Here is an 18,745-nt window from a genome sequence, read left to right as displayed (position 1 = left end):
GTTAAAAAAAAACACATGTATTTATTATGTGTGATGTGCAAAACACTATGTTAGGAATTACAGCAATAAGAAAAAAAATATATCTCGTCCCACAAGTCAGTGAAAAGTTGAAAACACCTAGATTTCAATAATTTGTCAAGTCGGGATAGAATATGGTTAAACTAACTGGCTTGTTAACCAATATGTTGACATGTTACTCTAAAACAGTGTTTTTATTGATGTGTTACTCCAAAATGTGACGGTCTGACACATTTATTATCATTATGTAAAATGTGTATCTGAACATCTGCAACAATTAGAAGAGACCAGCTAAGTTTATGTTTAGTGTACTTTAGGTTCTGATAGTTTATTACAAAATAGTTTTTTTTTTTTTTAAGTTATAGAATTTTTATTTATTTATTTATTTATTTATGGCTGTGTTGGGTCTTCGTTTCTGTGCGAGGGCTTTCTCTAGTTGCGGCAAGTGGGGGCCGCTCTTCATCGCGATGCGCGGGCCTCTCACTGTCGCAGCCTCTCTTATTGCAGAGCACAAGCTCCAGACGCGCAGGCTCAGTAATTGTGGCTCACGGGCCTAGTTGCTCCGCGGCATGTGGGATCTTCCCAGACCAGGGCTCGAACCCGTGTCCCCTGCATTGGTAGGCGGATTCTCAACCACTGCGCCACCAGGGAAGCTCTACAAAATAGTTTTTATAAAAGAAACTAAAGAGATGTGTTTTAGCAAAAAAAAAATTATAAATATAGTAATTCTTTTTAGTAGCTAACCTGCATTATTGCCTTTTTGAATTTAAAAGTATATTAGTCAAATTTTAGGGTTCAGTTATTTTAAGGGATAAATAGGTTCGCTTATATATTTATTTAAAATCTAAATATTTTTGTACCAGGAAAGATGATTGCCTAGAGTGAACTTGTAAATGAAAATGCTTATTTTGCAAAATGCTAAACCTACAAGTAGTTTGTTTAAGAATGAATACTATGTATATCTCCCAGAACAGCAACATACCAATTACAGTACATTATAGCACCTTCAAAATAAATTAGAATTGCAGAGAAGACCGAGATTCTACCAACAGGATTTCATTTTCATACATTTTTGGATTATTTTTGTCAAATTCTTAAGCTGACCTTTAAAAAGTTATCTACTTGCATGACATCTGCATGTTTGAAGTATGTGAAAAGTAGGTAATATTTTTCAAAAGCAGTAATTAATGGAATACTAGGTTTGGAGAGTGAGTATACAATAGGAGCATTGACCACTTTCATAAAATTCTCTCTTGGGGGTGCTCATCCGAATAGCAACAACAAAATACATCAAAAAGTTTTAACACATTTTATGGATGGACCTTGTTCATACTCTGAAAATTAATTCAGATACCCTACCCAGTAAACTGAGTTCTGTAAGGGCTGAACTGTATCTCATGGCTGAAATGTAGCAAGCAATCAGTAAATGTGAGTGGATAAATATATTTAATTTCTTACCAGAGCAACTAGGACCTATTAAAATTTATTACTATGCGTATCACTTTTGAGGTGGCATTGTCACATCACACAATCTCAGCCAAAGGTAAAAACGTGTTGGGCAGGTTTAGCTATGTAAAATAAGGTGGCATAATTTTTTATGTGGTAAAAATAAAACAGTGGAATCCTTTACTCTAATTACTGTTGCCAATTTGATCTTCTCGTCAAACTAACCTGCATACTCATTTTTCTTCCCTGACTTTTTTATTTGAGAAAATTTTAAATCTACAGAGATGTTGAAAGACTAGTACAATTAACACTCTTATACTCTTTAGCTTGATTCACCGAATGTTGGCCTTTTGCCATATTTGCCAAACTGTTTGAAAGTTGTAGGTATCACAATATTTCTTCTTCACTTGCCAGAGTATTTATTCTGAAGAGTAATGGCATTCTTCTACATAACCAATACCAGTATCAAAACTAAGAAAGTTAATATTAATCCGGTACTATCATCAAATATATAGTTCATATTTAAATTTTTTGGATTATCCTTGAAATGTCTTATGGACCTGTTTTTTTAAAATTCCAGTACAAGAGCCAGTCAAGATTCACACATTATATTTGATTGCTAAACTTCTTTAGTCACTTTATTTTTCCTGACATTGTCTTTTTTGGGGGAAATCTGTATCTGTTTTCACATGAAGTATTCTACATCCTGGATTCGTGTCATTGTTTTCTCATGACTAGATTTAGGTTAAATATTTTTGGCAAGGGGACATTGTGGATGATGATGTGTATTTCTTATTGTAACACATGAGGTGGCAGTTACATTCGGATTGTTCCATTATTGGTTTTTCTAATTAGAACATGGCTAAAGTGGAGTCTGCCAGCCCTCCACACTGTAAGGAACATGTTCCCCTTTAAAATTAATAAGTAACCTATGTGGTAATATTTTAAGACTGTGAATATTCTGTTCTTTAACAGCTTTTTATCTAGTGGTTTTGGTAACCATTGATGCTATTCGTTTGAATTATTATAAAAGTATACTACAAAGTCTTATTGTCATTCCTATCCTTTCCACTCTCTTCCCACTCAACCTTATAGGTAACCATATTTATTAGTTTCTGGCTCATTCTTTATGTGTTTCTTCTTGCAAATATAGGCAAGTTTGTATATATGTATATTTCCCTTTCTTTCTTACAGAAAAAATAGCATATTATATATGCCTTTTTGTGCCTTGCTTTTTTTTTCAAATAACATTATATCCTGGAAATCATTTCATATTCATAGTTCATAGGCATCTTTCTTAATATTATTATTATTATTGCTATTTTTTAAATGCCTGTATAGTTCTCCACTGTATGGTGTACCACTTGTTCAGTCTTCTTTGGATGGCCATCATTTGTGGAGGTATAGTTTTAGTGTAAATTCCTATAAATATGATTGCAAGGTCAGGGAGTAAATGCCTATGTGCTTGTATTAGATGTTGTCAAATTTCTCTTTATATGGATGGTACATAATTACTTTAAAAAGGTACTCTTTGCTAATTATATGACTCTAACTTAAACCTTCTTTTGGAACTATTAAACTATGGGTTCTGATAGCTCTGTTTTATTTTTGCTTTTGTGTTTTGTTTTGCCTTCACTTAACCTAAACCAATTGTTTGAACCAAATTAACTTGTTTACTTTTGTGAATTAAACTTTTCTTGCAGTCAACTTAACAGTTTTTAACAATTACTAAATCTTTCATTTTTATCTTAATACTTAGTCCACAGGAAAGTATTTCATTACCATTTATAAAGTCTAAATTATTTTTTAGCCCTTTCTTTAACTATTTGAAAAGTCATATAAATACTATTCTGGAGTTAGTATTAGATCTCTTTATAAATTCAGGGAAATTTTTGAGGATAGTTGAGTCAACCCATCCCCACTCTCCGTGAGGCAACAACTTTTCTATAACAAGTGTTTTAAAAGCATTTTTTGATAATTAAATAAAATATATACAAGGTTTTTTTTTTTAAACTTCTGGAAAGAAAGTGTTATCTAATTGGGCACATTAAGTTTTTAATGCTGAGTTCTGAGCTAACTAAAATTGATTATAAAGAATATGTATAACCTTTAGAAAACATGGGACAAGAACTTTGTCCTAGATATAGCAAAGTTCGATAGGGGAAATTGGATAGGATAAATATAAGTTTATCAAGTCAACTCTATGAAATTATATGGAAGAGAAATAATAATTTCTTTCTGTCAAGAAATTACCAGCTTATGTTGCCTATTAAATATCTTTAAGTAAATATTATGGACCCAGTAGAAAATGATGAGGACCATAGCAAAACATTTCAACAATAATATATGTTGGGCGTTTACTATATGGCAGGCACCATGCTAAGCACTTTATCTATATTTTCATTTGATTTTTAAAATAATCCTCCAAAAAGGGAGATTGGTATTTACTTCACATATTCTAATTTAGAGACAGGAAATACTCTGGCTGGTTTCTTCCATTCTGAAATTCCATGGGTTTTGTTTCCCCTCATTAGCATTGGAATATAATTTTGAAAGATACTCAATATAAAAAATTTAAAACTACTTCATTTTGATCACTAAAAATAAATACTTAATTTAAAAATCTTTACTGTGATTTCCAAAGCTATATGAATAGATTTGTAGTTTATGGATGAGGGAGATATTGCTTTGTTTTACTGAAAATCTTGGCTAGTACCCAGGGAAATTTATTATTTTGGATAGGAAAATATTCTGATTTTAATCTTCTACATGTTAACTTTATTGTGTTATGGGAGTTCTTCTAAAGGATAATTCTCTACTTCCCTACTAATATCTAAACTGTGCGTTAGAAAGCCGTAAAAGGCAAATGTAGATTTAAGTAGTATATAGCACATAGATTTACGTGACAGTGTACACAACACATATACAAATACATAAGCAAAAGAACGTGAATACTCCAAATTTCTAAATTTGTTGGTTGAGTTCCTTCAGGTGGCAAACTCTTCTCAACAGAGAGAGAAAGAGTAGAAATACCTGAATTTACCTTCCAGGGCAATGATAATGATGTAGGTGGCTTCTCTGATTACAGAGATATCTTTTCTTCTCTGTAGTCACCGCTCTGGGTGCCTTGTTTTAACAAAGGGTCTGTTAGTCTGCTACTCCTCACTGCTTCCATTTATGCTTCCAGTTTCCACTAACTTCTGCAGTCTGCTTCTTATGTTATCTGTTCTTCCCCTCCTCTTAACTCCTCATTTTCTATTTACCATAGCTTCTCCTATGGAGAAGCTATGGTAAAGAGCTTTCCCTCTTTTGTGGGAAAAATGGCGTTCCTACAAAAGACATTGGTCAGCTTGCCAAACGAAAAGGTAGGGACAGTGTGACTGACTGATAATCATAGTGTTTGTTTGATCTTGTTACTGAAATAAACAAACAAGAAACCCTTAGGATACTTTTCCTGGTGTAAAAGTAACACCTATTTATTGTGTTAAATTTAGAAGGTATAGAAAATAGAAATCATTTGTAAACTGTGGTTACTTTTATGGCATATTCCTGTATTTTAAAATTATTCTTCTTTTTCTGTCTATATATGTATACCTTTAGAAACAAAATTGTGATCTACTAGGTATACTCTATTATAACCCTTTTTTTCACTTAAGAATATGTTATGTGCATTTTTATATGTATGAGTATTTCTAAAAATGAATTTCAATTTAGCAAAGACTTTTAAAATTGCCTTCATAATCAGAGTTTAACAAGAAGCCCTCAAATTCAGAAAGGCTGGATGTTGGCTAGATTTGGAATTAATATTTGTTGGCTCATTATAATAATAGCTAATATTTATTGAATATTTACTATGTGTCAGACACTGTATTAAATACTTACAGATGATCTGCTTTGATGCTTATAACATTTGTTGTACTCAGTACTTTACATGGTTTATCTATTATAATTCTTACAGCAAGCCATTGAAGTAGGAGCTATCATTTTTTGTTATGTATCATTATGTTACAATAGAAGAAACAGAAACATATTTTGTCCCAGTTCAGGTAGCTTGTTAGTGGCAGAGTCAAGAGTGGAAGCCAGGCAGTCTTGATTTCAGTAGGCACTTCTATAAGCAACCTGCTGTCCTCTTAGGTCTAGGCACTGGGAAGTGCTTTACATATGTTTTCTTAGATTCTATTTTGAATTTTAGAATTAATGGAGGGTTCTGTCTATTGAATTAACTTTAGTGAGTGTAATGTAAATGTTGGTATATACATATAAAGTGTTGAAGAATGAATGTATGCTGCCATATACTGTCAGATACTGAAGAATTCAGATCTTTCTGGTATTTTCCATATTTTTTTGGTATGTTCCATATCTTAATAGTGGATATAAGTCATTATTTTATACAGTTTTCTTATACTTTCCAATTATTTGGTCTGACTTCTTACCAGATGTATCTTATAAAGGGCCTAGCAAAGAACTCATCCTAAGAGAATGAGTGCCTTCTACATGTCAGACACTGTTCTTCATGATGTGGATACAGCAGTGAACCAAAGGGGGGAAAATAGTGTTTTGTGAAATAAATGAGTTTCTATTTTATTACATAGAATAGGCTTTACTTGAGATATTCCCAAACATACCTTATAAATTTGATTAATAACCATCTAGATTTTTTTGCATGATGTTCTGACTGACAAATTTTATCTCATTTATTTAGATTTAGTCCTCAAAAAGAAATCTGTTGAGTTCAGTAATATCTCTATTTTACAGATGTGGAAGCTCAAATAAGTGATTGACCCTAAATTATATTGCTGATAAATAGCAGGTTTAGGATTTAAATTTAAATCATTTTATTCCAAACCTAGGAATTTTTCATAATGCTTTTTTTGTCAACATTCTTAGATTTTCAGTTCTTAAAAAAAACAATTAAGATTTGGGTTCTGGCCCCAAGTATTCTTTGTGAAGCTGCAGTACAGGATATTGGTAAAGAATGCAGATTCTCATCCATATTATTCAGATTCTGTCCCCCCAACCCCCATTTACTATATGACCTTGTACAAGTAGCTTAACCTCTTTGTACTTATTTCTTTATCTGTAAAATGGGAATGATAACCACCTACCTCACTTGATTGTCATGAGGATCAAAATATCTATATCTATACATAGCTGCTAACTATATTTATATATAATGAATAAATGAGTAAAATAGAGCAGAGCTGAGCTCATAAATAAGTACTAGCACCCAGAATTCAAAATATTCTTATTTTATTCCTTAAAGATTCCCCCCCACCCAGGACCACCCCACCCATTAAATGTGTGTATATAGAGAGAATAAAGTTTCGATGGCCGTGTCTTTTACTTAAAGGTATACAGTATTTAAAAGTTGTCATTTTTAGGTCAATGATTTTTCAAGTTTCTGTTATTTGAATTTTATTCAGTGCTGCAGGTGGAGAAATTTTCAATTTGTGTTTACCTGAGTTGGCTGAAATGGTCTCTGAAAATGACATTATCAGACTCATTAAACAAATACTTGAAGGAGTTTATTATCTACATCAGAATAACATTGTACACCTTGATTTAAAGGTAATGTAATGTGATTTTAAGTAACACTACATCTCTGTTCCTTCTCTGCTCTTGCTTTGCATAATTAATTGCAAGCTGGTATTGAGAGGAAACAACAGTCAGATCATGCTTGTCTAGACTGCACATATGCTACATGGGCTAATTCTGTATTGGCAGAGAGAAGACTGCATGTGTGAGCAGCTCAGATTAATCACTGGGCTCTTAAAAACCATCATTACTATATGTTCTAATCCTACCATCATGTCACTCCATCCCACTCTTACTGCCACATCCTGGACCTTTCTATCTTATAAAACTGTCTATCTCTAAAATACTTAATTTTGATCTCCATCTTGAAGGTAACCTACTAGTCCCCATTCCTTTGCTCCCATTATACTCATTCATCTTTCCCTTGAGGCTTTCAGTCTTTTGGCTTCTCCTTTCCCCCCACCCCCAGACCATTCAGGCCCCTTCCCAATCCCTGAGATCCCACTTCAGCCTCTCATGTTACTATCCTTTCTCCTTATCCTTCCTCTGCAGCCATACAAGGACCTTAAAATCTGGATCAAACTGTCTCTTATTGTTTGAACATTGGACTCTTCTCTTCCTGGACAATCTCCCTTTCATATACCCCACCACTCCTCTTTCTATCTCAGGTAGAAACCTGGGAATGGTCAGACCCAGAACCATCACAGTGTATTGAACCATTATGTTCCTGGAAATATATGCATTTTTATTCCTTCATGCCTTCTGTCATGCTCTTCCCCAGAACACTTTTCTAACTGGCATTCTTCTATTTATCCTTTAAGGTTCAGCTTAAGCATCATCTCTACTGCAAAGCCTTCTTGGACTTTCTAATGGGCAGAATTAAGTAGTCTTTACTGCTGAGTATTCTATATCTCATAATCAGTTAATCTATCTATGTACCCATCTTTTTTATTCAAACCAAGAAGCCTTTTGAAGTATATTTTTTACTTTATTTATCATTGAATATATAGCTTCTCCTAAATAGTAGTTCAGTAAATGTTCGATGGATGACTCAATAAAATGTTTAATAGCTAAACTATAAGTTCCACTTAATTTACCTGTGATCTGAGATTAGTATTCTTTTATTGTTTTGTATTACTTATCATTGTTTTGTTGTGCTTTATTAGCCACAGAATATATTACTGAGCAGCATATACCCTCTTGGGGACATAAAAATTGTAGATTTTGGAATGTCTCGAAAAATAGGGAATGCATGTGAACTTCGGGAAATCATGGGAACACCAGAATACTTGGGTAAGAGTTTCCTTTTACTTTCTATACCATTTTGAAATTTATTAACTAAATGATATCTGTATAGAACTATATTTTAGGGCATATAATTCCAGGATGTATTTGGTTCAAATATTTTAGTGCATTGAAATTTGCTTATGGCACATTTAAATGAACTGTAGTGAATTGAGACATTCACAACAATTTACAGGACATTGGACATATAAGTTAAAAGTTTAATGTTTGTGTGTAAAAGCTTTGTAATAGAGAAAAATAGGTAAAAGGGAAGTTAGGGAGCAGGAAAAAATGGAAAAAGAGGAAAACAGAATCAAATGTTACTGCGTTTGAAGCCTGTTTGATAGGGGTGTCAAAAAGAACCTATAATTAGATAATCTAGGGATATTGTACTAAATCAACAAATAAGATCATGCAGATGAAAGATTTTTTAACTCATATGAAGCAATACATAAAGTATTTTAATTTATAGTAACAAGTTTTTTACACTTTTTTGTTGTTGCTCATATTGATAGTCCCATGCAGGCATTGAAAAGATACAAGTAAACAGAACAAGTGCTACTCAGCTAGGCAGCTGACTTTCCCAAAATGAAAAGCAAAGCAAATTACTAACTTTTGAATGCTATTAGAGGCTACAGTGTCCTAGAATAATGATTGTAATTGTAGATAAAACAGCTCACAGAAGTATGTGAAAAGGTGGTAGGTGGTGCAATGGAGGCTGGCAACATATGTGACTCAAAGGCTTTAACAAAATTGTTAGGCTTTAAGAAACAATCTCTCTTTGGAAAAATTATGAAACCATACTGTGAAACAAAAAAGTTATTATTCAACCATAGACCCTAGTTTGGACTCTACTAATTTGAAATTTATGGTAATGTTTAGAAAGTGTAGAGAATTTATGTTGCACCTTTTAGAAAATTTTTTTGGCGGGGGAGGAGACAGTGGAAAATTAATTGCTTAGGAAACTAGGTTTTCTGTAGTTTAAGGGGATATTTAATCTACTTGAAAATCTAAAGCACTTCCATGAAGCTTAATTTGCTGATACTGTCATTGTAAATGCATATGAGTCTATTTACCCTGAGAAGCAAAACTTAAATCAGTCTAATAAAATAACTCAAACTAATTCCTAACAGAGTGATAAAACTAAAACTGTAAAAAGATTCTAGCTTCTAACATTTTACTTCTTCATAATTGTTTTTTCTGAGATTAATCTCAATGGTTAAAAAAAAATACTAAATAGCTACTGGTTACTTCAAGAATATAATTGGTGCTTTTGAACTATCTGGTTCTATAATTTTCTCAACATTAGATATGTTTAAATGTCTAATCACAGGATAATTAATACTATGCTAAATTTCTACTGATCATATTGGTAGTTCTTTTTTTTTTTTTTTAATTTTATTTATTTATTTATTTATCCATTTATGGCTGTGTTGGGTCTTCGTTTCTGTGCGAGGGCCCCCTCTAGTTGCGGCAAGTGGGGGCCACTCCTCATCGCGGTGCACGGGCCTCTCACCACTGCGGCCTCTCTTGTTGTGGAGCACAGGCTCCAGACGCACAGGCTCAGTAGTTGTGGCCCACGGGCCCAGTCGCTCCGCGGCATGTGGGATCCTCCCAGACCAGGGCCCGAACCCGTGTCCCCTGAATTGACAGGCAGATTCTCAACCACTGCGCCACCAGGGAAGCCCCATATTGGTAGTTCTTTACAATTAAATCCAGTTTAATATAAAGTAATTTTTACATTTTTAAATTTGTCAGTATTGGATTTGAATTTTATTTTTTATTTTTTTTTTCTTTCAGCTCCAGAAATCCTGAACTATGATCCTATTACCACAGCAACAGACATGTGGTAAGATTTTGTTAATAACTTGAATGCCTTTATTAAAAGCTGGTTAGTATATATTCCAGGGTTCTTTGGTTCCAGAAGTAAATAATAAAGCTTTCTTTAAAAGATGTTATTCAAGTATCATTATTATGCCACAGGAAAACATTTACCTGTTCATTCTTTTTAATGACACTCTGGCTGTGAGCCAAAGGTACAGGAATAAATAGGAAAATCCCTTTCCTGGAGGAAGACTCCTTCTGGTAAAAGAACAAAATAGTCACAGTACTGTGTTACGTGTTCTATAAAAAAGATACAATGCTATTTAATAAGCATGGAGGAATTAGCAGACAAGTACCAGATGGGAGACATCTGGTCTAGGTCTAGGAGAACTAGGGAACGTATTTTGCTCAGCAGAAAAATGAGGTCAGAGCCATGCAAAAGTTTAGTTTTATGAGAGCATATTTCTCAGGTATTGTGAGTGTGTGTGGCTGACACAGAGAGAATGTCATAGAGTAGAACTGGCATTGATACTGGAACTTTAGTTGGGACCACAGTGGAAGACTGACTCCGTAAGGCCAAGTAGAAGAGTTTAGACTTATTCCCTGTGTTCCATGTTTGGGACTGCAATGGATTTGCCAAGAAAAAAGGGTCCTGTGGCTAAATAATCGGGTGAAATAGGTGCTCTATGTATTGCCTTTTTCTGGTTCCTGAACACAGGAATTGTCATTAACATATTTACGGTTCTAAGCATTTTGCAATTTAAAAAAAATCTGCCTGCCCAATATTGTGCTTTACCAAACCTGCAGACTCTGTTTGCATGGTCTCCTGTTTATGTCTCGCAGACCATTACTGTGTCATTGGACACCATTTGGGAAATGCTGCTCAGGGCAGCTTTGTGTACTTGATAACAGGTATATCTGTGCGAAGGGCAGACTATAGATATAATGATATATATTTAATACATCATATTTATAATTATATAACACACATGGGCATTCCCTCATATTATTTATCTGTGAGGCAAACTTTGAGATAACATAATTATTTCAGTTTTAGTAGTATACTATAGGAACTTTGAAAAGCAATTTAAAATCTGTAGTTTAACTGTACAAGTTTTGAGGACAGGAATATGTTGAGAATCAATTTGACTTTATATAGATGTTTTAAGATTAGCACACATTTTAAGCTCCCATCTTCTCCCTTATTTGTTTTTTCAGGAACGTTGGTATAATAACATATATGTTGTTAACTCATACATCCCCATTTGTGGGAGAAGATAATCAAGAAACATACCTCAATATTTCCCAAGTTAATGTAGATTATTCAGAAGAAACTTTTTCATCAGTTTCACAGCTGGCCACAGACTTCATCCAGAGCCTTTTAGTAAAAAATCCAGAGTAAGTAATAACATTAATTTGTTTAAATACTATTATAAAATGAAATATATATGACTATTAAGAAAGATATACTCTAAAACAGTATAAAATTAGTAGATGTATGCTCTCAAGTTTCAGGTAAAATAGGGAGAGAGGTGGTATGAGAGATCATTAAATAACAATCCATAAGTTCAAACATAGACAATACAAAATATGTAACAGGAAGTCTTGAACTGAAGAGAAGATTTGGGTTGTTTCTCTCTCAACCTGCTACTAATCCCAGAAATTCCCTAAAATAATTAGAAGTATAAGGTTTACAATACACATGGCTGCTTAAGATAAGACTTTGTTATGAATGATTTATAGTTAAATAACTACAGTTGTATAACAAGTCCAAATTACTGATTGTCAAATTTTTAAGGAGCAGATGCTCTTTGACCGCCTACTAAAGAAGGGACATGAAACTATGTCTTAAGACTCTTACCTCATTCGTTGGCAACTTCAAAGCAGGAAAAGAAAAAGCTGACCTCCCTTTTCTTTACCTGGATCAGCCCTATTTACTTTATATATTTATTTATTTGAATTTCATTGTATTTATTTTTTTATACAGCAGGTTCTTATTAGTTATCCATTTTATGCATATTAGTGTATATATGTCAATCCCAATCTCCTATTTACTTTAGAACGGCCTGGCTGTACATAACGCAGGAGCTGAGCTATCGTGCCCTGGGCTGGGATCCTGCTTGTGTCGCTTGTCAGGTCTTTTATCTCTGACAATTACTTAATCTCCTGGAGGACTCAGTTTCCTTATCTGTTTAAGAAAAAAACCCTCAGAGGTTTGTTCATTATTTTACTGGCTTAACGCAAGTCTGAACAAACTCTCACTGGCTCTATTTTGAACATGAATGGTTATTTATTAGAAATAGTAATAATACTATTTGTTTCTGGTTATAAACAGTTTTTATTTTCCTAAATATTTTTTCATCTAGATTCTAAAATTTCTATAGTGAGCACCTTAATTTTTATTATCAGAAAAAAATGAACAATAAAATCAAAGACTAAGGAAACCTACGTTCTGATAGTAATTGTGGGTGTGTTAAGGTTGGAGTTGAGTATAAACAGGTGTTTTCCTTCCTTTTGAAATATTGTGATATTTGACCATATTGCTTTCAAAAGCAAAAACAAAATTTAAAAACTAAAGATGTTGGATAAACGTCATTGAAGAATAGCCTTGGTTTTCAAGATTTAACAGTTAACTGCTTTTTAAGGACACAAAATAATAATAGAGATTATAAATTACATATATTTTCCTTCAAAGGGTTTGTAAACCCAGGAGTCTGTATAATTTTACTGATTTTTATTTGTGAGCCTAAAATATGTTCCCAGTTTTTTGACTAGATAGTGTCATCCGTAAGCTCCATGATAAATTGAATTTTCAGCACGTCAGAATTAAACTCTAGGTACTCCACTTTTCCTATTATTATTCCCTTCTGTACTATGAGTATGTGTTATTTTCATAATAAATAAAAAATAAGTCTATAATATATTGAACTGCAGACATTTCCAACCTGATTTTTGGTTCTCAATTTTCCCTTGGTGCTTTCATTCAAAGGAAAAGACCAACAGCCGAAATCTGCCTTTCTCATTCTTGGCTACAGCAGTGGGACTTTGGAAACTTGTTTCACCCTGAAGAAACTTCCAGTTCGTCTCAAAGTCAGGATCATACAATAAGGTCCTCTGAAGACAAGACTTCTAAACCCTCTTGTAATGGAACCTGCAGTGACCGAGAAGACAAAGAGAATATCCCAGAGGATAGCAGCACGGTGTCCAAAAGGTTCCGCTTTGATGACTCATTGCCCAATCCCCATGAACTTGTTTCAGATTTGCTCTGTTAGCACTTTTCTCTTTGACTCATTTGAACTGAATGTCGAATTTGAAATCCACTTCAGTGTGAGATTGTGGTTTATAGCTTCATATATGGCATGTTTATAGCTTCATATATGGCATGTTTATATTGTAAATGCACTTTAGCATAGAGGAATTTAGGGAAGTGTTTTAATGCTAAATTACTAGTTTCTAGCATAATTTCATTTCCTGTACTGAGATATCAACTCTCAAAGAAAATATTTAAATATGTGATAAAAAATAAAATTGTACATGTGAGTTTACATGTTAATGAAAGAATTCAAGTTCACATGGATTTTTTTAAATGTTTTTCATATCAGGAAAAGTAACTTGGGTTATATTATGGTTGATGTAAACTGACAAAATGAAGACATTTGAATTTAATAGATTCTCCAAGGTAAGTTCTATCCCATGCCTCTATTGACAAAATTTTGTTTAGGATAACAGTGTCAAGTTTAAATAAGAATATACACTATTTTATAGATGCTCAAGAGATATTTTACACTTGAAAATGTTTTTCAATCATGGATATTTTGAAACTGCATAAGATTTCCATTACATATGGTCTGCGATATGAGACAGGTCCTTTAACCAGAGCAGAGAGGAGGTTAGAAACTGGATTAGGGATATTCTGTACAAGTTGAAGCAGAGAAAAGAGCAGCATGGCATCATTTTTAACTCAAATGTCTTTTGCCCATTCTCAACATACGTCAGATTTAACAAGGTGTAAAAGATGGAGAATACAGGGTACAGAGGTGTAGAGGATTTTCATCCTCCAGAATCTCTAGGGTAGAAGATGCTTAGGTAAAACTGAGTATGCTCTGTTTTCAGTCAACCAAACATATTTATTAATTGAATGTAGAAGAAAGTGCTGACAGACTTATGCAACTTACAGAATTTTAGGTATCTTCTGAGTGTTAGAGTAGAAGCCAATCATTCAGAGTTCTAAAAGTATGCATAAAAAATATCATGGCACCGGTAGGACTATTAACACAGTGCCAGAGTCAGCAGTAGCAAGGTGGATATGCTCATAAAGCAGGATGCCATCAAGCTCTTCTAAAGTTCTTGTGTAAAATTCCTAGTGAGTGAGGAGGCTTAGCAGGAGATCTGCAGAGCGGCATTTAATGGTCTTTTGCTGGGGCCAGTGCAAGTAATAGTCCAGGGACAGCAGAATATTTGATGGGTGGCAGGTGACTATGTTTGGTCCTAATTGGCGGGGGGGCGGGGAAGATTGACTCCTTTTCGGGTAATCTTTGATGACTTTCCACCTGGAGACTATTAAAAACTCTGTTATGTTACCATGTTAAGATAACTGTAACTTCATGACCATGTTACTGTATCAAAAGAAATTAGGTTTTGTCAAAAGAAATCCTTGAGTTTTTTCCGTTTGAGTTATATATTACTCTAAAACCTTTGACTTCTTGAAACTTGGTAAGACTCCAAATTACTTAAAACTGTTTTTAATAACCGTCAGATCACTTTATTTGGGTAAATGAATTCCTTTTACATCCTCAGCATTTCTTAAAGGAAAAGTTATTTCTGCTCGTGTGTGTGTGTGCACATGTGTTTATGTATTTGTATAGGTGTATGTATATATGTATACATAGATGAAATATAGTCCATAGACAACTTTCTCTTAGAGATTCTTCCCTCTGGTATATTGTACTCAACTCAGGTGCCAAAGGAGCTCATCTTAAGACATGTAAATATACATTTAACTTCTTTAAGAAGTAGTTTATCGGTTCAATAAACTAGTCATTGCGGAAGCTAAATTGGGCTTTCGTGTATCTAAAACTGATGAGTTTTTTCTAAATTGTTGTTGCCCATTTATTTGCCTTCAGTATTAAGCTAATGCAGGTAAAGCTTAGTAAGTAAGTCATTGGAGAAAGAGGAAATTGTTATTTTGACAGAAGACCATATTATATTTTTAACTTTCCAGAGGAATTATGCCATACTAAAAAGCAAAAATCAAGAAATGTTCGAATTTCGAATTATAAACTGTTTCTTAAAAAAATATTTTATACGAGTTTTCTTTTATTCTGAGAAATCTTTAAATAGTTTAGCTCCTTCCCCGTAGTTAATAGAATACACAGGGTTGTAAATTTCCATACCTTTTTTCCTACCAATTTTTATTGTAAAAAAGCAACTAGTAGGTTATGCAAACAGTATAAAAATTCTGTTTTTTCATAAAGGTGAATTTAAATATTTTCTCTGATTGAAATATGAAAATAAACCTATTTTTAGAGAGAACTTATTAACAAGTAACTCAATTCTTATTTTTTTCCTCCCAAGATTGAAAACCAAGAGGTGAATAGATGTCAGTAACACATCTGAAGATTAATGTTAAATTGTGGTGAGTTTATAAAGTTTAATTTGCTTTTCAGATAGGAGCCCTGGATAGATGGGATTAAAAAGATGAGGTATAGGTGACAATCATAAGTGTCATTTTAACTTTTTTCCCCCACAGTAAAGTTAACCTAACTCTAAGCAGTAAAATTATAATGACACTTTAAAGAAGTAAGCAGTACCTGTTCTCCAGTCTGTAATGAGATGAGGCACCTGTGCCAGAATATAAATCAACACATTGCTTCCTTTATCAAGAAAGTCTTGTTATAAAAAAAAAGTCGGCCAATTAGTAACATAATAGATTTTCATTCTGGCACAAGTTCTTTCTTTCATTTTGGATGAGTCACGAATCGTTCATAGACCATATTTTGAATAGCCTTGCTTTAAGCAACATTTATAACTGTTGGCATTTTATAACTGTTTACATTTCCTCTGTTTATTTTTGAATTTTCAGTTTGATATCTGACTTGGAAACTTGTCCTTATTCATTGTTGTGTAAACAAGTGTACTTTAATTTCATACTGTATCAAAGTTAAGTTATCTGACTTCCAATTTGGGGAATTATTATCAGTTTATAATTTTATAAAAGTTTAAAGAACTTTAAACTCAAGTATAAATTTCACACAAATTACAACGGCTGTCCGTCTTAACTTCTATTCAATAATCATGTTGCTTAAGGCATATTGACCTACATTGTTATGAATACTCTAGTAAAAAAAAAAATTACATCTACTTAATGATCCTTTTGGTTAAGGATTAAAAAGCACTTTTTTACATTTGTGGTTGTCTTTTGTTTTAAAGTATTTCTAAATTTGTTACCTCCTTGCCTGGAGGCTCTCTAGCCTTTGACACACGTCATCTTCGAACTCCCTTTCCAATACAGGTATGTTTATTAGATCCTTTCTGCTGGATAAAACACAAATTTGGAAACAGGAAGCTCTGCTCACTTCTTGTAAGTAATAATAGCTACTTTTAGAAAATGTCAATGCATCGCAGTGCACTGTGTGTTGCATAAAGATGAATAAAATCACCATGTAAGAAGCATGAAGTGTGATGAGAGAGAAATGGTGTGCAGACTTAACAGTTGAATTTGTAGGAAGGAGACATTGATAAAAAGTTGGAACTTTTTCTCAATTGTGAGCACTTTTCTTTCAGGTTCCATATCTTATTTTTCTGGCACATAGGCACTCCCCAATTTTTTTTTTTCTTCTCTGTTTTTTTTGAATTTTATTTATTTTTTTATACAGTAGGTCTTTATTAGTCATCAGTTTTATACACATCAGTGTATCCCAATCGCCCAATTCATCACACCACCACCACCCCACCCCCCACATTCCACCCTTGGTGTCCATACGTTTGTTCTCTACATCTGTGTCTCAATTTCTGCCCTGCAAACCGGTTCATCTGTACAATTTTTCTAGGTTCCACATATATGCGTTAATATACGATATTTGTTTTTCTCTTTCTGACTTACTTCACTCTGTAGAACAGTCTCTAGATCCATCCAAGTCTCTACCAATGACCCAATTTCGTTCCTTTTTATGGCTGAGTAATATTCCATTGTATATCTATATATCACATCTTCTTTAACCATTTGTCTGTCGATGGGCATTTAGGTTGCTTCCATGACCTGGCTATTGTAAATAGTGCTGCAGTGAACATTAGGGTGCATGTGTCTTTTTGAATTATGGTTTTCTCTGGGTATATGCCCAGTAGTGGAATTGCTGGTAATTCTATTTTTAGCTTTTTAAGGAACGTCCATACTGTTCTCCATAGTGGCTGTATCAATTTACATTCCCACCAACAGTGCAAGAGGGTTCCCTTTTCTCCACACCCTCTCCAGCATTTATTATTTGTAGATTTTTTGATGATGGCCATTCTGACTGGTGTGAGGTGATACCTCATTGTAGTTTTGATTTGTATTTCTCTAATGATTAGTGATGTTGAGCATCCTTTCATGTGTTTATTGGCAATCTGTATATCTTCTTGGGAGAAATGTCTATTTAGGTCTTCTGCCCATTTTTGGATTGGGTTGTTTGTTTTTTTCATATTGAGCTGCATGAGCTGTTTGTATATTTTGGAGATTAATCCTTTGTCCGCTGATTCGTTTGCAAATATTTTCTCCCATTCTGAGGGTTGTCTTTTCGTCTTGTTTATGGTTTCCTTTGCTGTGCAAAAGCTTTGAAGTTTCATTAGGTCCCATTTGTTTATTTTTGTTTTTTTTTCCATTACTCTAGGAGGTGTATCAAAAAAGACCTTGCTGTGATTTATGTCAAAGAGTGTTCTTCCTATGTTTTCCTCTAAGAGTTTTATAGTGTCCGGTCTTACATTTAGGTCTCTAATCCATTTTGAGTTTATTTTTGTGTATGGTGTTAGGGAGTGTTCTAATTTCATTCTTTTACATGTAGCTGTCCAGTTTTCCCAGCACCACTTATTGAAGAGACTGTCTTTTCTCCATTGTATATCCTTGCCTCCTTTGTCATAGATTAATCGAACATAGGTGTGTGGGTTTATCTCTGGGCTTTCTATCTTGTTCCATTGATCTATATTTCTGTTTTTGTGCCAATACCATATTGTCTTGATTACTGTAGCTTTGTAGTATAGTCTGAAGTCAGGGAGTCTGATTCCTCCAGCTCCGTTTTTTTCCCTCAAGACTGCTTTGGCTATTCGGGGTCTTTTGTGTCTCCATACAAATTTTAAGATTTTTTTGTTCTAGTTCCGTAAAAAATGCCATTGGTAATTTGATAGGGATTGCATTGAATCTGTAGATTGCTTTGGGTAATATAGTCATTTTCACAATATTGATTCTTCCAATCCAAGTACATGGTATATCTCTCCATCTGTTGGTATCATCTTTAATTTCTTTCATCAGTGTCTTATAGTTTCCTGCATACAGGTCTTTTGTCTCCCTAGGTAGGTTTATTCCTAGGTATTTTATTCTTTTTCTTGCAATGGTAAATGGGAGTGTTTCCTTAATTTCTCTTTCAGATTTTTCGTCATTAGTGTATAG

At 33.7% G+C, this 18,745-nt stretch overlaps 1 protein-coding gene across 1 annotated transcript in view; it reads left to right on the top strand.

The window, feature by feature from the left end:
• The window catches only part of LOC103011587 (serine/threonine-protein kinase 17B), a 32,871-nt gene extending 16,360 nt beyond the window's left edge, over positions 1-16,511 (top strand). The window contains exons 4-8 of the mRNA XM_007190452.2: positions 6,888-7,032; positions 8,166-8,292; positions 10,084-10,132; positions 11,326-11,505; positions 13,097-16,511. Of these exons, the coding sequence (XP_007190514.1) occupies positions 6,888-7,032; positions 8,166-8,292; positions 10,084-10,132; positions 11,326-11,505; positions 13,097-13,379 (784 nt within the window). The 3' untranslated portion in view covers positions 13,380-16,511. The remainder of the gene's footprint in view (positions 1-6,887; positions 7,033-8,165; positions 8,293-10,083; positions 10,133-11,325; positions 11,506-13,096) is intronic.
• The last annotated feature ends 2,234 nt before the right edge of the window (positions 16,512-18,745 follow it).

The sequence above is a fragment of the Balaenoptera acutorostrata genome, chromosome 8 (genome assembly GCF_949987535.1).
Source record: "Balaenoptera acutorostrata chromosome 8, mBalAcu1.1, whole genome shotgun sequence".
In the NCBI taxonomy this organism is placed as follows: domain Eukaryota; kingdom Metazoa; phylum Chordata; class Mammalia; order Artiodactyla; family Balaenopteridae; genus Balaenoptera; species Balaenoptera acutorostrata.
The sequence above is the reverse complement of the archived record's forward strand: the minus strand, read 5'-3'. Positions and strand labels throughout refer to the sequence as shown.